The sequence below is a fragment of the Panthera onca genome, chromosome E3, assembly GCF_046562875.1.
Source record: "Panthera onca isolate mPanOnc1 chromosome E3, mPanOnc1 haplotype 2, whole genome shotgun sequence".
NCBI lineage: Eukaryota > Metazoa > Chordata > Mammalia > Carnivora > Felidae > Panthera > Panthera onca.
In genome coordinates, this window is record NC_138354.1 from 13,231,952 (window position 1) to 13,258,961 (window position 27,010).

A 27,010-nucleotide genomic window follows, 5' to 3' on the forward strand; every position below is an offset into this window, starting at 1 on the left:
AGACTTCTTTTTTTGTGTGTGAATTAAGTCAGGTACCACAAATATGTTAAAAACATACTCTGTAGAGAATATTCATATCCTGCAGATTTCATTATTTCCACACGAAATGCTAACATACTAAATAGGTTCTAAGAAGTAAAATGAAGAGAGCGGTAAGCTGTACAGACATGGACTGAGTCCTAGATATCTTGCTTAATTCTGAGCATATTATTTGCTCTATTTGTTTCTTCATTCACTCATTGGAAGTAGCATTACCTGCCTTTACTTAAGTCAGAGGTCCAGGGAGATGAAAATTATGACATTGCCTATAAATTGGAGTGCCTATTCCACATACAGATTTTATCACTAGTCAGATGTATGTAATAACAGTAAGCCTTTTCATACTTGAAAGTATATAATTATCAGAGGCGTTTAATGAAGAATGATACTGGCTAAACTTTGAAGGCATACATCAAAAAATATATCTAGAAAGAAGGAGCTCTTCAAAAACCATAGCGGATCATATCTGAGCATTAAAAACAATCTTGACCTGAAATGCACAGAGAAGGGTAGGGTGAGCTTTACTGGTTGAGGAAATCTAGTGTGAATACATAGGTGCAGGATGGAAATGGACATGACATGTTCAGGAAATTGAGAGAAAGTGATGTTCATTTTAGATTGAATTCCCCTTTATTATAAGTGTAAAAATGAAAATTTGAAGAGAATGACAATATTCTGAACTTTTATTCCATAGTAATAAGAAAAGGCTCATATAGCTTGCATCTGAATTAACTTAGAATTAGCAGGTTTGGCAGTAATTTAGAAGGAAACTAAGTACTTAAGGGCCCAGGAGGATACAAAGTAAAATGAGTATCATTTTTCTGGGTTCCATTAGAGAAGACTTCTGGAGAAAGGGAGTTTTAGAAGAAAGTGATAAAAGTGGATTTGTAGAAAGGCTGAAAGCAAAAAAAGAATGCTCTGTATAGTGGGGATTTGGGGACAGCTTATTAGCTGGTGTGACCCAGAGTGGCACCTGAACTGCAGTTTTTAAAGAAGCACATTAGACAAGGAATGTGGATTTAGATTCATTCTCCATTTGTCTTGCTTCACATTCCCCCTTGGCCCCGGAGCCACATGAAAACCTGCAGGCAAAAATTGTGCTACCTATTACCTGTTCTTCTCTCTGAAATTCCCTCCTTCCCAGAAGTATGGGGCTTATGTTTTGTTTGAGACTTTCCATGTCTGATCCATGCACCCCTCTGTAATGTTTCTTCCAATTTCCTCCCAGAAGGAAATCTCTGTTTCAGATAAGACTCCTTCTGATCATTTCCTAGCATGTTGCTTTCCCTGCCTTTGTTTTCTGTCTTTCTCCTGTCAAGAGTATCTTCCCCTCTCTTCTCAGCCGTATGAGCTCAATCCACTTTGAAAATCCAAGGCTTCAGAGGTTACCTTTCTTCCTTCTTTTTGGTGTTACATTTAGCATGTGTTTCCTTGTGTTATTATAATTGCTTGTCTTGCCGTCTTTCCCTTGCGAGATTAAGAACATTGTGAAAGGGCTGTATGTTATAACCTGCATCAGATTGCTTGGGGTCTGTCCAAAGGTGGTTGCAGATGATAGTATCATAGACTAATGGTCCATATGTGGGGGACTCATAGTCCCATATAGACTAATGGTTTGCAGTTCTGTGTGTTTATTCATTTCAGTGGAATATCAGAGCTGGGTAAATGTGTAGAAACTGCCAATATGTAAGCTTCATAAGATTAGAGCCTTTTACCTTTTTTTTTTTTTTTTTTTTTGGTTTAGCATCATATTTTCAGCTCTTACTACCAGGCCTAGATGCCACACTCAATACATATTTGTTGAATGAGTGCTGGCTAATATCCTTAACCTGTAGGTCTTAATTTGGTACTCTTAAATATCTGACAGGGGACCTCCACAGTGTCGTCTCAGAAATCAGGATCATTGTCTTCTTGGTGGTTGAACAATAACATAGAGCATCTCATCATTTTCTCCTAGAAGAAGACATTGTCTTTTGCTCTGTTTTGTTGTATTCTTTCTTCAGAGGAGGACAGGGGAAATAAGGCGGGCCCCCAGAGTTGGTGTAATCTGGCTTTAATTCATTGTGTTTGGTCTTTATATTATTGACAAAAATGCCCCAGTGGAATAGAGGAAAAATCAGAGGGAAGATTAATTTCCAAGATTCATGGACCTTTGTTAGATTTTTTTTTCAGGGCGTGTGTGTGTGTGTGTGTGTGTGTGTGTGTGTGTGTGTGCGCGCGCACACGCGCGCGTGTGTGTGTTTAGGCTTATTCACTCAGATTTACATTGACATTTTATGGTATATGTTTTGCTTAGCCTGCTCTCTGTGTTTCTTCCTGCGTCCGCTTGCCTGGCACTACTCAGAAGCTGAGAAGAATGTTCAAATGCAGGACCTTAAGTTGTTCACTTTGACAAGACCTGAAGAACAGTTGTGTGAGGAGACCACTGACTTTGTTCTTTCTCCTCTTTTCTTTTGCCTTTAGCTGAAGCCAGGCCAGAACAGCTGCAGGGACAGTGACAGTGAAAGCGCCAGCGGAGAATCCAAGGGCTTCCACAGGAGCAGCTCCCGGGAAAGGCTCAGTGATGTAAGTGGGGAAGAAGAAAAATCAGACAAAACCACCAGACCACACATCCCCTGGGTCAAGTCTCAGTTTCCCAGCACCACCATCCCTTCCTGTCACTTTGTCTATGCACATAGTACAGTCCACCCTGTCTGGCATCGTGTTGGAGCCTGGCGAGATACTTTCCTTCTGTTTTCTGGTTTGACCTAAAATGTGCTTTACTACTTGTTAGGTGGGCGGGAGTACTTGTGGCCTTAGGAATAAGAGATTACAAGGGGAAGTGGTAATATCTTCAGTGTCAATGTTGCAAATGAAAAAAGTAGTCCAGCAGTGCTACCACTGGAAGATGACATCATTTAACTTTGGGCTTTTTGTAATATCTTTGCCCGTGACATTGGTAAACGTCCCTGTCTGTCATTTCATTCCTGTTAGAGAGGATGGCTAACCACCCACCTACTTGGCAAGAGAAGGAGTTTTATTTCCTGACTGATTTGCAAAGGAAAAATCCTTGTGATAACACACCGTACCTCCTGAGGGCTCTGTCACCCCCCTAGACCTGCCTCCTCCCACTCTCCAGCCTCCTACCTGCCAACAGGGCAGATTCCCCTTTGCCACCTCCCGAGAGCACCTGATCCTCTGGGCTCTCTTTTCTTCTATCCTAACATGTCACATGACAAGATTCTTGACCCATCTTTACCCCTGAAGGCAACACTTGGAAGCTTTCTTATAAAATGACCATTCAGGGAGAAGTTTTTATTAGTAGTAACAACAAAGGAACATTCACAGATTAAGTGAGATAGTACTCTCAAGAAAGAGACAGAAATTCAGAGTCTCTGAGTTTTAAGAAGAATAAGCAGAATTAGGACATATAATAAGGAGCAGAAACCTTTTGGCCTTTGTCTTCCTTTTTTTAAATGATTTTTAAACAGTTTTTTTTAATGTTTTTGATACTTGAGAGAGAGAGAGAGAGAGAGCGAGCATGAGTGAGCGAGGGAGGGGCAGAGAGAGAGGGAGACACAGAATCCAAAGTAGGCTCCAGGCTTCATGCTGTCAGCACAGACCCCAGAGCCCAATGCGTGATCAAACCCCCAAGCTGCAAGACCATGACCTAAGCCAAAGTCGGTCACTTAACCGACTGAGCCACCCAGATGTCCCTCTTTTTTTTTAATACTCTAAAGCAGTTGTCTTCATCATGGTGTACAAGATGATCCAGTGTGTTGCAAGAAAAAACATATTAGAACTTATTTATTTTGTGTCTAAAAACAAAGGAAATTAAACTTTCCTAATACTTAATTTAATGAGGTGGAAGTAGTTCATGTATATAATTTATAAACACATGTATTTTAGGAGTGTGCTCAAAACTTTAAGGGGTGTTCCTCAGCATAAAAGGTTAGAGAGCACTGCACAACTTTGCGTCATTCCTGTAATCGTCTCCCATCCATTTCTCCATCATCCAAGGTAGACCCTCTCAGGACACAGCCATCTTCCTTCACCTCTCAGGAAAATTTGAGAGATTTAGAGTGAGAGTTGATATAGAGAACATTGACTTCTGGAAAGAATTAAGTGGAATAAACAGAGTATAATTATTTCTTTGGTACTCTTAATGTCTTAATTGTAACTAATTGCATCCCATTCTTCTAATAAGGTTTAATATCCATTATACAACTAATACTAACTCAGTCTTTCGCTGTGTGAGTATGTCTGTGTATAAGAATATTTCTTTGTGTGTTTTTATATTTCATTAACTTTGTGATGGAACTATAAATTATAACAGTAAAACCGTAACAGTAAGAAATACTAAGTAAGAAATACTTAGTTGAATACAGTAAGTATTCAGTACAGTAAGAAATACTAAGTTGTTAACAATACTCAATACTTACGTAGCTCCTCTAAGATTTAATTTTTAAATTTTATTTTAAAGAGCACATGCATGTGCAAGCAGGGCAGAGGGGCAGAGAGAGAGAGAATTTTTATTTAATTTGAGAGAGAGCACGCAAGTAGGGGAGAGGGGCAGAGGGGGAGGGAGGGGTGGGAGGAGGTGGGGAGACACAGAGAGAGACAGAGAGAGAATATCTGAAGCAGACTCCATGCTCAGTGAAGGTGCCCCCTGTTTTGATTTTAATATGAGATCTTACTAACCCTGGAAATTTTGCCAGGATTATTCCAGTTAATCATAATTTCGTCACAGAGTAGAGAAATGAAAACCATGTTAAGTCAGGGGACAGGAGTACAGTATTGTGCAGTCATTGAGATCTTTTGACTGGTTGCCTTGAATTCACTTTTCATTAGATAAAAAGAAATATGCAAGAGATAGCCTGCATTTATGGTTAGGAAGACTTAATATCATTGAGATGTCAATCCTACCCAGAACAACGTACAGATTCTGGGCAATTCCTCTGAAAATTCCAGCATCCTTTTTTGCAAACAGGAGAAAGCAGATACTCAGATTTAATGTGGAATGGCATGAAACCTTAGTAGTCAACACAATCTTGGAAAAGAAGAACAAAGCTGGGAGACTCACACTTAACCAATTTTAAAACTATCAGCAAAGCTACAGTAATCAAAACGGTATGATACTGCCATCAGAATAGGCATACAAACCAATGCAATAATAGAATTGAGACTCTAAAAACAAGCCTATACATCTGTATCCAACTGATTTTTGGTATGAGTGTTCAGACCATTCAGGTGGGAGGATATTTTCTCTTGAACAGATGATGCCAGGACAACTAGATTTCCTGGTGCAAAGGCATAAAATTATAAATTTGGACCCCTGCATCACAGCATGTACACACATTAACTCAAGATGAGTCAGTAGCCTATGTATAAGAACTGAAATCATGAAACTCTTAGAAGCAAATGTGGGTCAATCTCATGATTTTGAATTTGGCAGTGGGTTCTTAGATATAGCCCCAAAACCATGAGCAACAAAAGAGAAAATAGGAAAATTGGACTTCATCCAAACCAAAACCATTTGTGCATCTCAAAGGGCATTATCAAGAAGGTGAAAAAAATCCCTATAGAATGGGAGAAAATATTTGCAAATCATATAACTGGTAAGTGTTTAATATTTAAAAATGGGAAAGGGGGGCGCCTGGGTGGCTCAGTTGGTTGAGTGACCGACTTCAGATCGAGTCACGATCTCACAGCTTGTGAGTTCGAGCCTTGCGTTGGGCTCTGGGCTGACAGCTCGGAGCCTGGGACCTGCTTCGGATTCTGTGTCTCCCTCTCTTTCTGCCTCTCCCCCACTCACATTCTGTCTCTGTCTCTCTCAAAAACAAACAAACAAACAAATAAATAAAATGGGAAAAGGACTTGAAGAGACATTTGCAGAAAAGATATACAAATGGCCAGTAAACACATGAAAGATTGTCGTCATCACAGTCATCAGGGAAATACAAGTCAAAGCCATAATGAGATATCTGTTTACATCTGCCAGGATAATTATAATAAAAAAGGGTGGGTGGGGGGAATAAGTGTTGGCAGGGATATAGAGGAATTAGAACCCTTACATGTGATGGTGTGAATGGAAAATGGTACAGCCACCATGGAAAACAGCTTGGCAATTTCTTAAATAATGAAATATAAAATTACCATATGTCCCACCAGTTCCACTGTTAGGTATATATCCAATCAAATTGAAAATAGTTGCTCAGAGAGATATTTATGTGCCTATTTTTATTGCAGCATTATTCACAATAACCAAAAGTAGAAACAACCCACCTGTCTGTCAGTAGATGGATGGATAAATGAAAAGTGGCATATATGGACAATGGAATATTATTTAGTCATAAAAAAGGAGTTAAGTTCTCATGCATGATCCAGAACCTTGAAAGCATTATATTAAGTGAAAGAAGCTAGTATTGTATGATTCCACTTATTTAAGGAACCTAGAATATGCAGATTCCTAGAGACAGAAAGCAGAAAGGACATTAACAGGGAGGGACCAGTCACGGGAGTTGGGGAAAGTGAGGGATTGGGAGCTACGGGTGAACGGTTACAAAGTTTTTGTTTAGGGTGATGAAATAGTTTTTGGATACATTCACAGCAATGTGAATGTAATTAATGCCCAAATTATACACTTAAAAATGGCTAAAATGTCAAACTTTATGTTGTGTGTATATATATATATATATATATATATATATATATATACACACACATATATACACATATGTGTGTATATATATGTATATATATACACGTGTATATATGTGTATATATATACATATATATGTGTGTGTGTGTATATATGTGTGTATATATATATATTTTTTTTTTACCACAATAAAATAATGTAAAAAAAAAATGAGGGCTGTAACAATCCTGAAAATCTTATGTGGATCCAGTCTGTGCAATACTTTGAGTTCATGTGACTTATTAATTTTTAAAATTCCTACCTTTTGCAACAACAGTATCAAAATATGAAAGGATAAATGACAGAGAAAAAGAAAAGGAAAAAAAGTAGTTGGCCTTTAACGAGATCTTCCAAAACCTCCAGCCACGTACTTGCTTTGCGTGAGCAGTTCTGAGGTTGCAGATTCTTACCTCAGGCCCATTGGCATCTAAAATTTGCAGAGATGAAAACCTTTGCCAAGGAAGTCAAGCCACAAAGTGATTCTTTTGGAACCAAGGCAGCACCTACCCACACAATATTTTCAAGAATGAAGATACCCCTAGTCTTTCTTAAAAGGGAATTAGTAACTAATTACTTCAGTAACTATCAGACAATGAGGAGATGGACTGAAAGACCACGCTTAGTCTTGTTTTCGTTTACCATGGCTCTCCCGTGCTTTTGCTTTCATTAGTTTCTTGAACATGTGGAAAGTAGTTATTAACTGTTCTAAGGCCCTTAGTCTACTAATCTGTGTCATTTCCATGTCTGCCACTGTTGGTTGGTTTTTCTCCCCCTTATGAATTGTTATTTTCTGTCTCCTTTGCATGCTTGACAGTTTTGTTTTTGTTTTTGTTTTTGTTTTTGTTTTTGTTTTTGTTTTTGTTTTTTTTGGATGCCAGACATTGTGAATTTCTCTTTGTTGGTTGCTGGATATTATGGGTTCCTGTAAATTTTCTTGAGCTTTATTCTGGGATGCAGTTATGTCACTTGGAAATAGTTTGATTTTTCTGAGGTTTGCTTTTATGTTTTCCTGGGTGGAACCAGAGCAGCCTTTAGGCTAAGGCTAATTACTTCCCCAGTACTGAATACTCTGCCTGATTCCTGGTGCATTACGCGATTTTTTCTGAACCCTGACAGCTGGTGGAAATACCATTTTCTGCCCTATGTGAGCCCTGGGGATTGTTTGCCTGCTCCTCTCCAGTGGTTGTTCCCCTCGTTTGGGGTGCTTTTCTCCAGCAGATGTGCTGGTAGGTATTCAGGCAAAGACCAGAGGGGACCTTTTCACAGCTTCCACGTTTCTGTCCCTGTGAAGGTCTCTTCTCTACCATCTTCTGCTTTGCAAATTCCAGCTGCCTTGGCTTCCTCCAGCTCTGTCTTCTCAACTTGGGGTACTTCTGGGCTCTACCTGGGCCACCTCTCAGTTGCCCTACTGTGGCATCAAAACTCTCTCCAGGTGTTAAGCTGGGGCAGTTTTTAGGGTCATCTCATCTGCTTCCCTCGTCTCGAAGATCACTGTCTTGCCATGCCTACTGCCCAGTTTCTAAAATCCCTCTTCTCATACATTTTGTCTGGTTTGTTGTTGTTGTTGTTGTTGTTGTTGTTGTTGTTGCTTAAGGTGCAAGAACGTATCTGGTCCCTGTGAGTCCATCGTGCCCACGCCTGGTTTTTCAGCTGAGATAAAAATTCCCCTGTCTTTCCTGCATTTCAGTTATTTTTAGAAGCTTTGGCAATTGAGACTCACTCCCAAGTGCAACTAATGAAGATATTATATTATTCCAGCTTAGTTATTTTGAATTGGACAGGCAAAAAAGAGAAAGAATAAAGAACTGCAGTGTGGCTGGAGGATTTGACTCATGGCTAAAGCTTCAAAACCAAATGTGCTTGGCTTTTCTAAATTACGTATTCCCAAACTGTATTTCCAGAAGGGAATAATTGTCTACGAGGACTCTCAGATTGTCCACATCAAGGAGACACAGTAACTTGTTGAGGTTAGTCACTAAGGAAAAAGTTAAGGGGAATAATTGAGTATATAAATATTCATGATGAGTTGTTCAAGGGGGACAGTATTGCTTCTGACTTACACAGAGTTTTGTCACTGAGGAAGTTGTCAGAATTTAGGGGCTAAATTTACTTATAAATTTAGTAAATCAAATCCTCAAATTATGAAATGATCCTGGGCATTCATTACTAACACACCAAGTTTTAAGAGCAGTTTAGTTACTTATTTTCTGTGTGACCTTGAGCAAAGAACTTGATCTTTCCCAGTCTAGGTTTCTGTTTCTGCGAAATGGGCATACTTTGACCTGCCTTGTAGGTCTCCTGTGTTACTTTTTAATTTTTGTATTCTTTATTTATTTATTTTGAGAGGGGAGAGAGCGCTCGTGTGGGCGAGAGCGGAAGAAGGGCAGAGAGAGACAGCGAGAGAGAATCCTAAGCAGGTTCTGCACCATCAGTGCAGAGCCTGATGCGGGGCTCAAACTCACAAACTCCAAGATCATGACCTGAGCCGAAATCAGGAGTCGGAGGTTTAACTGACTCAGCCACCCAAGCGCCCTGTGGGTCTCCTTTAAAGATCACTTGGCACCGTGCTATTTGAATCACGTAGCACAGTTCTTGGCACATCCACCATGCTCAAAAATACTCATTCTGGAATCATCCTTTTGTATCAGATTTAGAACTTCCCTTAATAGCCTTACTGCCCTCTTAAATTTGAATTCCTTGTAAGTGTCCATTTGACAAGACCTGCTTATTCCCGTCACGACAAACAGGACTCTTCCTCCCCAACAAAACCCTTATTACCCATGTCACCTTACCTGTTTATCTCCAACCGGACGGGGAACCGTCCATCCCTCTTGCTTCCCTGTCCTGGTATTGGATCCCAGAGCTCGTATCCTCGGAGTCAAGCTCAGTCCCTTCCTCCATCTCCTTATCCTGTCTCCTTGGTCACTTTCGTTTATCTACTGACTGTATTTGTGAAGAGGTATTTGGGTATGATTATATTCTCATTGACACCGCTGATACGTCAGATGCCCTTCTCTTTGGCACACAGAGAATTCCTGTGGCCTCTTCCTGGTGTCATCTACCCCGTCTCTGTTTCCTCTGTACTGTGCTCTGCACTGCCTCCAGAGCTGTTTTTCTGAGAATCAGAGCTCACAATTAAACTGCCTTGTTTAAGATATTTTAGACAAAGTCTACACCCCTGAGGATTGTCTGCAGAGCCCCTCAAGGAAGTCTGAAGCTTCCCCTTCATCTTCCTGCCCCCCCTCTCCTTCCCCATCTTTGTACCTTAGGCTTAGTCCCTCTGAACCACTGTTGTTTTCTTAAATAGTATGCACTTTCAAATCTTCCTACCTTTGTTTTCTCTTTTGGATCTTTTTTTTTTTTTCTCTTTTCCTTCTGCCAGCCCCAGTGTCACTTTCTCTAGCAAACTCTTCCCACCATCCTATGCAAGTAGACTTCTTTAATGGCTTATTGAAATGAGTATGTGGATATGGCTCGTTTCTCTGTGAATGGTTTTTGGGTCAGGTTTTTAGTTATGAGAAGGGAGAACAATATTTAGTACTTTTGAAGGGCTCAATACTTGAAGGAATTGAAACGTTTCAGAAAATCATGAAAAGAGATTGAATTGTAGTAAGTACTGTGCTAAACAGTTGTCTAATCTGATTGTTCTGAGGCCATTTAGTCCATTTAACATCATAATTGGGGCACTTTTTTCTACATCTTTTTGAGATACCCCAAAACTCCCCATGTTTGTGGGTCCCACCACACAGTCATTCATTCACTTGTGCAAGCGTGTGTCCCAGCCTCCTTTCTTCCCACCTTCCCCCCAAACTTTTACTGAGGTTTTACTCTGTCCTAGGTTGGCTCACTCTTATTAAGGAAGAAACAGGGGCCACACCATCCATGAGTTTCCCTTAGTTAAGAAGAAAATCGGATCTAATCCAGGCCTGTAAAGTATTCTTGATGTTCTGTTTCTTCTCTTCTCTCTCTTTTTAAGATCTGTGTTAGATTTTCCCTTTTCCCTGACAGTTTGTTTCTGCCCTTTTCTATTCCAGAGCCATATATTCATGCGTTTGCCTGGATGTGTCAGCATTTTGACTGCCCAGAAATTTTCATCCGGTACTTTAACTGGATTGCGTATAATTCTGTGCGCTTGAGGTTGACTAGTGGACAGGATGAAGTCTGTCCTCATGAGCCTTGCATTCTGTTGGGGAGGCAGACGACAGACATGTGAGCTGTGAGCATAACTGTTTCTGACAGAATGTGTTTTACCAGGTAAACAAGACAGTGATGAGGGGCTGAAGGGCATGTGTTGCCGTTTTAACCAGGTGATCGGATGAGGCCTTTCCGTAGACGATGTTTAAACCAGAGCCTGAAAGAGGTAGCCCTGTGAAGATCTGTGGGAAGAGCATCCTAGGCATCAGGAACCACAGGCTCAAGGGCCTGAGTCAGGAGCAAGCATGACGTGTTTCAGGGGAAGAAATAAGGCCAGTGCGGCTGGAATATAGTGACTGAACGCAGGGGTTGATCACATGATCTCTTCTAGTGTATGGTAAGGAGGCTAGGCATGGCATGAGTCTCCTGGGCTACTGTAATTGAAGACCACAAGCTGGCAGCTTAAAATAATGGAGATTTATTATCTCATAGTTTTTGAGACTAAAATTCCAACATTAAGGGTGTCAGCAGGGCCATGATCCCTCTGAAAGCTCTAGGAAGGACCCTTCCATTCCTTGTCTAGCTTCTGGTGGCCTCTGGCATTCCTTGACTTATAATTGTATCAGTACAGTACCTGCCTCTGTCTTCACACAGCCTTCTGCTCAATTTGTAGCTTTGTGTGTCCTTTCTTCTCTTTGTTACTACAGCAGTTACTGGATTTAGGACCACCTTAATCTAGTATGACCCCAACTTAATTACGTCTACAAAGACCCATTGTCCAAATAAGGCCATTCTCGTACAAACTTTGGCAGCACCTGTACCACGTAAGGTTGTTTTATTGTCAAGGTTCTCAAGAGGAATAGAACCAATAGTGTGTATAATCATATACAACTACGGAGGCTGATAAGTCTGAAGGTCTGTAGTCAGCGGGCTGGAAACCCAGAAGAGTCACTGGTTAGTTCCAGTCTGAGTCCAAGGCCTAATCACCAGGAGAACTGATGGTGTAATTCTAGTCCAAAGGCTGGAAGGCTTGAGACCCAGGAAGAGTCCATGTTTCAGTTGAAGTCTGAAAGCAGGGGAAAAACCATTATCCCAGCTGGGGTGCAGTCAGAAAAAGTCTCTGTGACTTTGAGGATAGTCATTTTTTTTTGCACTGGAAGATGTTAAAAGGTATGTTTTTCTAATTTTTACTTTAAAATCTTTATTTGCCCTTTATATGAAACAACAGATAAAGATAAGACCAAGAATACAGAGAGGTAAAGAAGCCAGAAGACAAGGAGTATAGATGAGAGCCAGTGACTACGTGAAAGGGGTTGGAATAGAGGGTTGAAAATTGAAGTTAGAAGGGTCCATTTCCATAACTAATGCTTTTTTCAAGTTGTTGCCCCCTATTTTTTTTAAATCACATCTATTATTTATTAAAAACCAAAAGCAATCAATAATAATGATGGCAAACAAAAAAAGAAAACAAAAACAAATGCTTTCCCTAAATATCACATGTTCCCTGAAATTCCCACTAGTTTTTTTTTTTAACTTTTGTGGTATGAAATTACAAAATTTCTTAGTTGAAAAGCTAGTTTTATTATTTTTGTTTATTTCTTTTGTTATCTGTAGAATTTTTTTTTTTTTTAATTTTTTTTTTCAACGTTTTTTTATTTATTTTTGGGACAGAGAGAGACCGAGCATGAACGGGGGAGGGGCAGAGAGAGAGGGAGACACAGAATCGGAAACAGGCTCCAGGCTCCGAGCCATCAGCCCAGAGCCTGACGCGGGGCTCGAACTCACGGACCGCGAGATCGTGACCTGGCTGAAGTCGGACGCTTAACCGACTGCGCCACCCAGGCGCCCTGTAGAATTTTTTTTGACATATAATTAGTGTAGTGTTTGTTATGTTAGTTTCTGGTTGATACGATGATTCTGTGCATCATGCATTCCTCACTACAATAGTGCATCATTACACTCTTATCGACTGTGTTCCCTGTGCTGTGCTTTTCACCTCCATGACTTGGTTTTTTTGTAACTGGAAGTTTGTACCTCATGATCCCCTTTATTTATTTTACCCCCATCCACCTTTCCTCTGACAACCACCAGTTCTCTGTATTTAAGAGTCTGTTTTCTTGTTTGTTTATTCACTTGCTTTGTTTTTTTTAGATTCCACATCAGTGAAATAATATGGTATTTGTCTTTCCCTGTCTGACTTATTTCACTTAGCATAATATTTTTAGGTGTATTCATGTTGTCCCAAATGGCAAGATCTCATTCTTTTTTATGGCTGAATAATACTCCTTTTATATAGATAGAATACTCCTTTTATAGATAGATATATAGATTGACAGACCACTTCTTTATTCATCTGTGGATGGGCTCGGGGTGCTTCTGTATCTTGGCTTTTGTGAATAATGCTGCAGTAAACACAGGGATCTCTATATATCTCTTTTCAAATTAGTGTTTTCATTTTCTTTGGGTAAATACGGTAATGGAATTCTTGGATCATGTAGTATTTCTCATTTTAATTTTCGGCCTGTTTTTCCTTGAATTCCCCTAGTAGTAATTTCCCATTCAAATTTATATTGTGTCTTCATCATCTATTAGTAATCTTATCCCCGAGACACACTTCCTAGGATTAAGATTTCAAGTTTTTGTAATTGTCATTGTTTTTTCAAATGCTACAGAAAATCCATGAATGAGCTTGTTGTGTGGCCTTCACAAGAAATGTACTTAGCCATGATCCTCCGTGTTTTACTCCCAACAGAGAAAAGCATAACAGGGAGGTGGGTAGGCAAGGATGTCAGACACAATTGGTGATGTGGAAGAATTTTAAAATATTCTATTTAAATTCGCCCTAGGGTCAGAGCACACATTCTCATTGAGAGGTGGAGTACATACACATCCATCCCATACTCAGCTGTAATAGTAGCCGTGGCCTTTCTGTGTAGATGTCTGATAAATGGAGCACATCTTTTTTGGATGGATAATCAATTTTGAAATCCCTTGTTGTAGGTAAGCCGTTAAAACAGAAATGTTAACTTCATGAGTTTAATGAGTACCTTCCATGATAGCTTAGTGACAGAGATGGAAAGAAAGTCGGGTGGGGAGCAGTGAGGAAGAGTAGAATGAGAGTTTAATGAATATCCACTTGCACACTTGAATGTCAGCAGCAGTGTTCTACCTCCTGGAAAATGTCTTTCAACTGTGCATCCCATTACTATTCCTGCAGCCCATGTAGCTTGAAAATGGAGGCAGAGTGTGTTTGTAAGAAAGCTCTCCTTTGCAACATAATGAGATCGAGGCGGGTAATTTGCAGATTGCGGGAGCAGTGTGGTCAAACCTGGAAAAAAAAAAAAACAAACAGCCAAATGAAAAGACCATGTGAAATAGGAGATGGCTGATAATGAGCCCGGAAATCACATATCAGATAGCCAGTGGGCTGGCATTTCCTCGTATCCTTGTCCTCTCATTGCTAAACACTTTCTCTTACTCTGTTTGCTCAGTCTCTCTACACCTAACATTTCTGCCTTGTGTCTTGAAAGTATGAATGAATTGGCATCTCTGCCATTTGAAACAAATAAGAATGAAGCCTTTTTCATTATTCAACAGATGTATTTGCCTAAACATGGGTGTATGGTATTATTTCGAATGCTTTTGAATCCAAGGACGTTTTGTTTGTTGCATTCTTTTTTAAAACATCTCATTAGTTTTTCAAGCCTCATTTTCACTCCTTGCCTTTTCTCGATTCTATGACAATTTTTGCTATATAGTTTGGAGAGAGTTTGCCTTCCCCCTCCAACAAAACAAAAAAGAAAGACCCCTTCTCATTAGATATGGATTGGGGCAACACAGAAAGTTGAAATCAGCTTGATTCTATCAAGTGTTCAGTGGTCAGGGCATCACAACCTCTTTGCTTTCCTAGGCCTTTTACCTTGCTGTCTGTCTCTTTCCTATATGAGAAATCGGTGCCAATCCCTAAATGCACATCTGTAAATTAATAGCCAACATAATGCATTTCAAATCATAGGAAGGCTGTTTCTAGACATCTATTTCATTTTTGTAGCATAGTCTGTTTTTGCCCATGGTTCCAGGTGTTCATGGAATTTCTGACTTGGGAAAAAGGTTAATGCTTTCAAATACTTGCATCTGTATTGAGATACAAACTTGGATTAGGCATATGATCGAGACTCTTGTGGACCTTCTGGATAGCAAGGCCTAAGGGATGTGATGTGTGTCATGAGCTGGCAGTGAAACCCTGACTCCTGCCTGTGGCTGGTCTCAGAACTTCTGTTATCTTTATCTGACGCTGAAGGTCTTATTGTTGACCAGGAATAGTGTCCCACTGAATACAAGGCCATAGCAAGATTCTTGAAGTTGTAGTAATGGACAAGAAGATACCTCTTTCAGAGATGTTATTTCTTTCAAAATCTCCAGTGATTGAAGGGGGCTGGCAATTGGCCGAGAAAAATGTGGTGGAGAAGGGAGTAGGCAGGGAAGAAATGTCAATGCTATGGGTGTTTGGTAAAGGTAAAGATTAGAAGGATTTTTTTACAGAATTTTTTGCCAGGTCCCAAAAACACAGCTTAATGCCCCCAACTTTTTTCTGTATAGAAAAAGAGGTGAGTACAGTGGGTTGACAAATGTGAGTATCCTCTGACCATAAGGTTCTGTATGCTTTCTAGCAAATACTGAAACTCTAATGGGCTTTTAATGCACGGGAGGATACAGTGTCTATGTTCTTTCATGTGTCTGTCTGTATTTGTGTGTGTGGGGGGGGGGTGGTATAAGGCAGGGTGCTTAAATGCTTTGTTGCATTATGTTAATTCCTCGGCAGTGCAATCAAATTCATGTCGTAATTAAAGCTGTCAGTTGGAAGGCAAGCCAATCGCCACGAAAACACAGCATAACAAATGAAGTGAAATGATTCTGCGTGTAGCTATACAATGCTTCGCCAGGCATGAAATTAAATAAGTAATTTGATGTTGACATCAGAAATTGAAATGATACCCACTGTTCCCTCATTCAGTCAGACCTGCATAAACAATAGCCAGAACAAATATGCACAACAAAGCCCTCTTCTCCACCCAGCTCCCTGAGTAATGTACAATATATATGCAAAATGAGTATAACAGAGCTTTCCGAGACCTGAAGGATGTAATTTTCTTTGGTATACAATAAGATGATATGTATGTGGGGGTGGGAGGTGGGTTTGGAGGGGTACTTCTGCTTCTGGGATAAAATGCATTTGCAGGAAGGGGAAAAAAACCTGAAATAAACAAATCCCATGCTCTTTCTGAGTAATTCATCCTAAAATGAGTTTACCTCCCAGGGGCATGACTCCAGGGTGGTGGAGACCTAAGTTGGCTTTTGCCTTCCTCTGCTCCATGGAAGGCTGTGGGTGCTGTACACAGGTGATGCGGTCACATGGCTAATCACTGCTAGGAGAAGCTGTCTCCATGGCTACAGTGGATCTCCCTATGTACCATTTATGGGATCAGGAATGCAGCAAGATTTTTTTAAACCAAGTCCGGTGTGCAAGATCACACATCTATTGTCCTTTATTCCCCCTGAGTCTGAAACATCAAGGTGAAGAAAGTTTTGCTTTGGGAAGTGCATTTAGGAATGCCCTGGAGCGTACTGTTCTTTTTTGTTGTGGATGCTGTTGATACTTACCAGCACTGTATTTCCTTCTCAGAAACAGTTTAAAGTCAGGAAGATTCCCATCTACTGTATTTTCAGAGGTTTTAAATTCACCTAAGCCTTCTTTCCCCCCCATTCAATCCACTTATTTATTTATACATTAATTCAACAAATACTTCCTAAGTGCATCCTGTGTGCCAAGCACTGGGGAAGCAGTGATGAGTTAACCAGATGGTCTCTGCTACCTGTAGTTTGCAGAGCAGGGACAGAACATGTAGGTGGAATAATAGCTAGGGATGAACTGAGTGAGTACTGCTTGTAGGCGGAAGTCAGCCTGCCCCAGGAAGGAGGTAGCCCCTGATCCAAGCTAGTCAGGGAAAAGGCCCTGCCAGTGCAAGGACACTTAGCCAAGACCAGGAGACTGTCTTAGCATTAGCATTCCTTTTGTCTCAAGCTTATTTATACTTAGGGCCTTTCTTGTTCACAAAAAGGATACTAAAAATTAAAGAATTTGTAATGGGAGGTTTTAAGCAAAAAAACCCCAGAAGTACAAACAAGCATGAATCACAGACAAGTCTAAAACAAAACCCAAGTTCTCTTTTGGGCCTCTTTGCCCAAAGAAATGGTGCCCTGCAAGCCTTTCAGAATTAATATTATTTGTTTTAGTCTTCTGTGTGTCAGAACTATGGAAGCCTAAATTGATAATTCTTGTGACTAAAACCTTCAGAAAAATGTTGCTTTTCATGGCTTCCCTTTACCCACACATTCTTTGCATTTTATTCTACTAATTATGTTTACAAAATGTCTCATTTTTGAAAAGCGCTCTGTGTGTACTAACTGATGCCTTTAGGGAATAAACTGGCAAGTAGGTCATACACTGGAAAAGTCATCCAAACCCACTGGGCTTTTATTTTCAAGTCAGTCTGGGCTTTTTCCTCTTGCCTGCCCCTTTGCGGCCACAAAACTGAGTAGCTTGAGACCAGGGCATTGAATGTCAGCAAGTCAGGGAGGCAGGCTGATGCGTGTCTGTTTAGTCTCAGTGCAGGGCGAAATGCCATCATTAATTCATTACCCAGCTGCCTGTCAAATAAATTGGCAATTACGTCCACCGCAGAAGCTTGGAATTCAGTAAATAGCACGTTAGCATCTCTGAGTTGTTGAGAGATGTAAAGGGGAAAATTAAGCCAACACGGTGTTTGTATCAGTAGCAGATGACAAGGGGCAGCATACACTAGTGATGTGATGTAGCGATGAAAAACCCGCAAAGGGCTGGTAATGAGCTGTGTGGATTGGAACGTGTTAAAAACCATTGCTGATTTTCCACTTTGTCTTTATGCTTTATTGCAGAGTTCAGCTCCTTCCAGCTTGGGAACAGGCTACTTCGTAAGTTTATCTCAACTTGCACATGTGTGCCTTGCGTTGGCATTGATTTACTTCTATAATGTTCGCTCATTAGGATGTGAAAAAAAAAAAAAACCTAAGAAGTCCCCTCTCAGTCCTAAAGAGCAGACTGATAGCCATCCTTTTAGTAGGATTATTTTATTTTTAAAAGACATAACCTGTCGGGCCTCGTAGATCATGAGTCAGTCTGCGATGTGGGTCTCGTAGCCAGTACATTTCCTTCTCACCTGGCAGTGTAAAGGAGACCTGATTGGCTCATGCCACTTTCCTACATAAATGGTTTTGGTTTTTTTTAGTGACAAGTGCCATGTCATGTGGAGGATGGAATTCAGATTATGCACTGAGGTTTTTACTCACTTTTAAGATCTCTCTCTTTTTTTTTTTTAAAAGATTTTTATGTTTAAGTAGTCTCCACACCCTACATGGGGCTCCAGTCTACAACCCTGAGATCAAGAGTTGGACGTTCCCCCAACTTGGCCAGCCAGGTGCCCCCACTTGTAAGATCTCTTAAAGAACTTTCCCACATATGTAGGGAATTGCCTTCTTTAAAAAATTATTTTGGTGAGAGGTGGTGGTTTAATGGATGTTTTCCCTTACAGTCTGAGTACGTGGCCTTTAGATTTCCTTTCAGCAATCATGGAACTCCTCATTTTAGCAAATATAAGTGTATTATGTTATTTCTAGACATTTCTTTGTCCTTTGGGAGGGGTGGGATGGTGTCCTACCTCAGGGATTATCTCATAGATAATTCTCTCATAGAGAAATTGTCACTTCATTTCTTTTATTTATAGCAAAATTACCCTTTTTGGATTCAATAATATTTTTCAAGATATAAGTAAACAAGAGTTACAAATAGGCATTATTTACACAACAGGAAAACATGCCAGTGTGGAGGGTCTTTTTTTTTTTTTTTTTTTTTTTTTTGGTGGTATTTAAAGGAAGCATTTCTGAATGATGAGCATTGTTACTCTGCCTGCTCAGCATTTTCTGAGAAAATAATGAAATAATGAAAATAAAACAAAGTGGAAAATAATTACTGATTCAGTTTAGTTGCCTTTAAATTTCTTTCCCCTAAAATGCTAATTATGCTGGTTTTCTTCTGCCCACACATTTCTCTTGATAACATTAAATATATGAAAACCAGCATCATTTCATTGAATGATAAGTCTTTTCCAAGCTTGGCAGAAGTAGCATTTTCTAAATGTTGATTTTTTTTATCTTAATCTATGATAATGAGAAAAAGGAGAAGGATAAAGATTTTTTGGTACCTGTTTAATACAGTCAGCACGCTTTTGCTTGCTCCGTATTGTGACTGAATATTCATGCTTCCAGAAACAAGCAGGATGCTGAAGCAGTCGAAATAACAGAAGTAGCCCATCTGCCATGCCTTCACACCAGGCTGGATGTGGGTTGAGATGCTGGAAGTAAAATCTGGAGACTGCCAGTGTCTCTTCTCTGTCCAAAAGCTAAATTATCCCTCTTGGCTTTCTTCAGTAGAGCAAGGCCAAAACCACTAACTTAGCCCTTGATCACTTTGAGACTGAACGTTCCTGGTATTTTTTTCTGTTGTCAGTATGATCACCCTGAAAGAAGAAAGTCATCTCTAGAAACATCAAGAAGTTTATTATGCTTTTTGCCACTTATTTTTCTCATTTCAGGAGTGTTTATTTTTTATTCCTTAATAATACACACTTATGAGAAGAGTCTGCAGTTATGAATCTAAAATGATTTTTACATTCACGCTCTGTTGGATGAGTATAAAAGTTTGTCTCTTGGTGAAATTGCTCTTAGTATTGCTTTGCTTACATAAAAAAATCTGTAGTATTATTAGCTTACATGGAAAAGATACGTCCCAGATGCATGTTCAGCTCTCAACTATGACAAAAATGCTCTACTTAGAATGTGTTTCCAATAATGGGATTATTGTGTTATCAAAGTGCAAAATCCATTGATACTACTGCCAAATTCTCATCAAAAAGTGTCTTCTGTTTCAATTTTCATTCCAACGATAGCAAATATAATACTTGATTTCAGGTGCCAACATCAGCATTGGTGAGTTTTATGCTTCTAGGTGGAAATAGTATATGCACAACTTATAGTAGTTTTGCGTTAACATGTTCTTTGCACTGTGCTTTATGATCTATGATTTCATATTAGCCTTTACTTATGTCTGTAATGAAGGCTCAGCATCAGGTAAGTGAGATGTCGACTCTATCCTTAATTCTTTTCAGCATCTCTTTCAAGTGTGGACGGAGGCAAATCACCTGCAGAGTCACAGAGCTATTAATGCTATTGAACCATAATGTGAACTCTGGTATAAGAAAACTGAAGGCACTCACCTATTGGGTTTAACAACCTGGAACTCTTTTTAAATACTCTCCCATGCCCCAGCATTAGTCTAACTTCAGGATTTTCTTTCATTTAGATTTTATGCTCTCATAGAGCTTTTAGTGAACTAAGGTAAAATGCTGATCATTGTGTGTGCTAATGAAATGAATCCCCACTGGAGTACACGCGCACACACACACAGGCATACGCGTGTGCCAGCCCACACCCTGTGTCCATAGCCAGTATATTCTGCCTTCCTTCAGTTCTTTTCATTTATCAGTAGTGATAAGTTAAGAAAATTTAAAGAAGAACCCTTTGTTTTCTTTTTAGTCATATTTGTTTATATCTCTTTGGTTTTGTGTTCCAAAGATGTCTGCTTAGGTCTGTTACTTTTCCAATTCATTTATAAGCTGAAGATTTGAGAAATGAGAACAGCAGCTAAAATCAGTATTTACATAAGCATATTGCAAAGGATTCTTAAAGTAGACAAAATAAAGAAGGATTGGAACAAACTTTTCACATTTTTGGGAGCTTTTGAATAATGTGGGTGTTATACACACAGAGAGACACACATATATATTCATTGCATACTCAAGCCCAGCTCATGTTCTAAATATAAATGGAAGTATAGACTGGTTGGAATCCATTTGCTTTTTTTTGATTTTTTATTTTTGGCAAGAGTACCAAAACTTGTTGGAGTGTGTAGGGTTTTTCTTTCTTTCTTTTTTTTTTTTTAAACCTGAACGCAGTGAACACGTTTTCATTTTAATTTAAATGTTTTGGGCTATATTCTCCTCTTATACTCGTATTTGAAGTGTTATTGTGCATAGTGGATAATTAAGAACTTAGAGACAGAATGATCTGAAGACTACTTGTGTGACCTTGGGCAGGTTATTTGATGTTTGAGAGTCTGCACCCACCTGATAGAGTTGTGAATTCTAAACGAGACAAGGTGTTTCATGCACGCAGAACAGCTCTCATTAATAGCCAGTTATTCCCATTATGGTGTGTGATGGACAAAACTTGCTGTCATTAAGTGGCTGTGTGATGTTGTGGTTGGTAGAGGATTACCACAAGAAATTAGTGACGCAAGAAGGAAATTTTGGAATTTGTAGCTATAGGTCAGGAATACTTGATTCTTGCTGTATTCTTGTCCCTTTCTGAGGAGCCTGTAACTGTGTGTTTGGTCAGCTGTATACCACTTTACTACACGTGTGAACAAAAAACAAATATGGAGTTCATTGTCTGTGGTCCTCTATGATCACCATGATGTTGGAATGAACCATTCTAGGCTGTCCAGGTATTATGGTTGTTTAATTTGTCTCTTAAGGCCATTTGTTTATTTTCTTCCTCAGACCTGAGTCATTTAAAGACTGCAAACAGCTCTTGAGTTTGGGCTGGAGGGTAGAAAAGATCTGTTCAATACGTTCAGGTGTTACGAGGTTGTGTCATGTATTTGCTGCTCTCTGACACCAAAAAGGAGAGTAATTACCCTAGTGTACCTGAGTGAAGTAAGCGAAGTCAGTAGAGTGACAAGACCAGTAAAAACATCTCCTGGTTGCCAGTGGTCTGATGTGTCATCACAGGAAGGTTCTGGACTCGTTCTTTACAAGCCCTGGACTCCATCTGCCAGTAGTTGGTAGCCACTGTTGGTGTAGGAGTTGACTGACTTGTCAGGCTGAACCTGACCCCTGGTGTAAAGGAAGCTTTCCTTTGTTCTGGTCATGTGTCCCGCCTGCTTCTCTGGACAACTTTCAGCCTTCTTCCAGGTGTGAATCTAAGTGTCTCAAATAGCTTGGATCCCGCTTTTGTAAACTTCAGTCATCCAGAGATATTTTCATAATTGTTACCAAATAGTAACTTTAATTCTCCTCAGTTGCCTCACATCTATCAATATACATACTTTAAGATTATCAAGGAAACTAACACACTACTACCTAATGATTAAAACTACCACTTTATATGATAAAGGGGAATTGTGTGGTGGTACATGTCTTAACATGGGATGTGTGCATTCCTGTGCAGTCTTACTACTTAAGAAATTGTGTTTGTAATGTTGGTAACAGGCAATGGGTGCAAAATATTCACCTGTGGCTTTCCATCAGAGCTATACGGTCATAAAAGGATTAAATTCGTTGCCATCTTCTGAGTTTTTGACTACAGACCCTGAAATCTCTCCTGTTTTTCTTCGAATAATGTGGGCGTTTTTTTGTTTTGTTTGTTTGTTTTTCAAGACTGGGCTTTTCTTTTAACAGACACTTCTGACTTTTTGTCTTTCACTGAGTACTAAGCACCTTCTCCATCAGGCACTGTTCTAGGTGATAGGTTACAGATGTGAAAAATCAGTGGACCCTCTCAAGGAATTTAGTCTTCCCTAAACCACCCAGTTCCTTTCCTTCCTCTGTGATGCTTTTAATATTTTTGATACTTCGCATTTAAAGAAGTGGATTTAGGGGCGCCCGGGTGGTTCAATCAGTTGAGTGTCTGACTTCAGCTCAGGTCATGATCTCGCAGTCCATGAGTTTGAGCCCATGTCGGGCTCTGTGCTGACAGCTCAGAGCCTGGAGCCTGCTTCCAATTCTGTGTCTCCCTGTCCCTCTGCCCCACCCCTGCTCACGCTGTGTCTCTCTTGTCTCTCAAAAATGAATAAAGTTATACAAAATTTTTTTAAATTAAGTGCATTTAGGCTCTACAGAGAACCTGACATTCTTCCCCTTTATAATGTTTCTCTGGGTTTTAAGTTTACAAATGCACCTATATCTACCTGGTCTTGATTGCAACCCCATGCAGAGTCATCTTCCTCCCCACCTGCCAGTACTTGCTGGTATTGCTGGGAGAGAATTTTGTAATTCAAGTATTTAATCATAACCTGTCAAATGCTTAAAGATAAATGATGCTGAGTATTTTAACATGTCTCCCAAATAAGACTCTAATATTTATATTTATTAATAATTAACTCTGGGTAAATGAATTCTTGGCCATTATTTATTTACTGACAAGTTTCCATTATAATGGAAATTTCTTAAAAAATCTCAGTTCCATCAGAGATCTCCAGTAGTTTTGGGTCATTTGGATTCATTGATAAAGATGGAGTTAGAAAACAGCACACCAGATGGAGAGTACAGTGCATTTTAATTGTTAAATATATATTAAACATCTTTTCTTTGTTCTTAAGGTAAATAAGATGTAAGTATTTATAAGGGTCAATTATGAATTATAGGAGGATTAAGTTGTGCAGAACTTAATGGATATTGAGATTCTCAACAGATAAAGAAAAAGGTGGAACAAAGTTTGAGGCAACAAAGGTAAGAGCACAGAGAATGGAATTCCACATTGTGTGGAATTGCTTTGACTGTATCATGTTTCTGGAAAAAGGCTGGACTTGGGTTGGTTAATTATAGGGAATGATTTATAGGTAGATATGGACTTGATGCTACTGATCTGTTAAAAATAAGAAAGATGTGAAGCCCAGAATTGATGACCGTGATGCTACTTTTATTTGGAATAGGAATCCCAAGAAGGAGAAGTTGGATTTTAGGAAGGTGGTGAGTTTGGAAGTTAGAGTAGGGAGTCAGAAGTTTTGGTGTGTGTATATCTTCAATGGTGGCTTAGGGAGGTGGCCAAAATAATGGGAAGAACAAAACATTGCCATGCAAATTGAAATCTGTGTTAAAACATGTGAGAATTTCAGTATGTCCTTAAAACTCAGCCTTATGCTTATCATAAAATATCTTAGGGGGCACCTGGGTGGCTCAATCAGTCAAGCATCCGACTCTTGATTTCGGCTCAGGTCATGATCCCACGCTTTGTGAGATCAAGCCCTGTGTCAGGTTAATTATAGGGAATATGGAACAAAGCCAGGGAAGGAGTTGGGTGATTTTGAAATGATCTATTTACTATGCAGAAACATTTGGGTAAATGAAATCAATTGCTCTTCCCAGTGGTAAAAAGTTACCATGAGTTTGAACTATAACCTTTAAAATACTAGCCTGAGGAGCACCTGGGAGGCCCATTTGGTTAAGCATCCGGCTCAATTTGGGCTCAGGTCATGATCTCATGGTTCATGGGTTTGAGCCCTACGTCAAGCTCCATGCTTACAGTGTGGAGCCTGCTTGGGATTCTTTGTCTTTCTGCCCCTCACCCGATCGTGTTCATTTGTTCTTTCTCTCTCTCTTGCTCTCTCTCTCTCTCTCTCTCTCTCTCAAAAATAAATAAACATTAAAAAATACTATCCTGGGGACGCCTGGGTGGCTCAGTTTGTTGAGTGTCCGACTTCAGCTCAAGTCATGATCTCACAGTCTGTGAGTTCGAGCCCTGCGTCGGGCTCTGTGCTGACAGCTCAGAGCCTGGAGCCTGCTTCTAATTCTGTGTTTCCCTCTCTCTCTGCTCCTCCCCTGCTTGCGATCTGTCTGTCTCTGTCTCAAAAATAAAAACATTAAAAAAAAATTAAAAATAAATAAATACTATCCTGAACTATAATTTTCTGTTACAAAGTAACAAAATCCAAATCTACACTGAAGTAGGTATTTTGATAAGACTAGAAACCACAGAATTAATCTTAGTTACCCTGAATGGTCGGTGTATATCTGGACTGAGTATCTCTGTTTGGACAGGCTCCTCTGCATAGTCACCAGTAAACCCTAATTTCAGGAGCCTTAGACTAAAAATATCATTGTATTTTCCGTTTTTCTTTCTTTCTTTCTTTCTTTCTTTCTTTCTTTCTTTCTTCATTCCTTCCTTCCTTCCTTCTTTTCTTTTTCTTTTCTTTCCTTTTCTTTCCTTTCCTTTCCTTTTTTTCTGTTTTTGACGGGGTATGATTACTCTTCATTTTGGGAACAGGATCAGTGAGCCATGAGCAACATACCCCAACGATGTGAACGTTACAGTTTCAGTTCTGGTTTGTAGACATTTCATCCTTTGCAGGATCTGCACAGTGAGGGCCTCTTCCAGCTCACCCTGAGGAAATTGTCTTCTAGCTCCACAGTTTTAGTTTCAACTTTTTCATGCGGTACAAAGGAATTGAGAAATTTGGTGAACAGGGTAGTCGGATGAGAAAGGATCAGATGGTATTTCTAGTTACCACTCACCCCTCCACACTCTTGTCTTCTGAGCATTTCCGTTGGGAAATAGGCCAGGTATTTTTAAACATCTGCTGTCCACAGGAGTCTTTGTTGTTGGCTGTTGCGAACTCTAATTGAGGAGATAAGAACAAAGTGCAGGTGCTCCTGATGGATGTGGGGAAATAGCCCTGGGCCTAGTCTTCCTGTCCCCTCCAGCCCTCTCCTGACCCCTCAGATTTGGAAAATATAAATCATTTTGGAAAAAAAGAAGGTGTTACAAGTCACAGGACTAGTTAATTGCTTATTAAAGGCCTTTGGTTCTGATATGCCAAGATCCATGATTCTGGCTACCTTACACCTAAATGTTTGCCATGTGGGGCCAGTGCTTGTGATTGGTTTTGCTGCCTCTCTTTGCTCTCCTTTGAACCATAGAAGGCAAGGCCATGGGTCCCTTAGTACCTAATGAACACTGCTTTTCAGTGTCAGCAGTGAAAGAAGTCCACATTGCAATTGAGTGGCCAAGTCTGCCTTTCTCGGAAATTAATAATGAATAATGTTTTATATTTGTGTTACTCAGGGTGTAGCCCATAGAAATATTGAGGCTTTACTCTCGTTCTCTTGCATGGCTAGTGTATCTTGTCAGTCACAGAGGTGATTCAGCAAAGACTGTTTAGCAGTGTGTATCCACAATCCCAGAGGGAATGGACAGGCCACTGTCATGGAATTCAGAAAGTCATTTTATTTCCTCTTTCTTCCCTTCCCATTTCCTTCCCCTTCTCTTCCTTTTCCTTTTCCTTTTCGTTTTCCTTTCCTTTCGTTTTTTTTTTTTTTTTTTTTTCTTCTTTTTCTAATGCTGGCTTCAAAGACGTTGTCCTATTCTTGTTGAAGATTTCCAGTTTATAGAAATGTGGAATTAGTTGGCATGAGCTATATATAAAATGAGCCACGGGCAGTATGAAATACCAGGGTTTACTCTGACTACCCACACAACCTTTATTTTTCATAGATTTAACTGCCCTGGAGTCTTATGGGCTATCAATCAGAATCTCAGGTCAAAGGACTCATTCCTTTGCTTAACTCCTTTAAAAAAATATTTTTCCTGAAATTGTAAATTAGATGCCTCCCTATCCATTGCGTAAGAAACTTACAGCTTTGTGAAACACCAGGAGTATCATTTGAAAAGAGGTTAAAAAACACAACTGGGGCTTGTTAAAGAGGAAAAGTGCTATTTTAACTCCCAGTGTCACATTTTCCTATAGTCAGCTCCAGCAGTAAACAAGAGTTATTGGAAGCTTAGATAGCTTGAGACACTTCACCTATCTCCTGATACTTGACTTCAGAAGCCAAACATTTAAAATGCATTTTGCTCATGTAAAAATGTTTATCCATTTAAAATACAATGTCATTTTAACAAAAGCACCCTGGTGACAAGCTGTTTAGATATGGCACAGTTAATAAACTGTCAGGTCCTATACACATATATGTGAAAGGACCAGCACAGTTACCCAAGGCTTGGCATTATAAATCACTGTTAACAAACCTTAATTTGCTTGCTAGGCTAATGAATGATCTCCAATTTTCCTGTAGTAATTAGCTTCACTAACAGTCATGTTTAAAGGGGCCTGCCTTATACTACACTTAATTTCTGCTCTGAAATCTTTGATGCCTGGTGTGCAGGATGGAAAAAAAAAAAAAAAAAAAAAAAAACAGAATGGAAAAGAAAAAGGAAAAGAAAAGAAAA

At 39.6% G+C, this 27,010-nt stretch overlaps 1 protein-coding gene across 4 annotated transcripts in view; it reads left to right on the forward strand.

Annotated features, from left to right (window-relative positions):
* AUTS2 (activator of transcription and developmental regulator AUTS2) overlaps positions 1-27,010 on the forward strand; it is a 1,119,628-nt gene that overhangs the window by 495,849 nt on the left and 596,769 nt on the right. For all 4 annotated transcript variants that reach the window (XM_078439965.2, XM_078439967.2, XM_078439968.2 and 1 more), the window contains exons 3-4: positions 2,503-2,604; positions 17,828-17,863. In XM_078439965.2, coding sequence (XP_078296091.1) covers positions 2,503-2,604; positions 17,828-17,863 — 138 coding nt within the window. The remainder of the gene's footprint in view (positions 1-2,502; positions 2,605-17,827; positions 17,864-27,010) is intronic.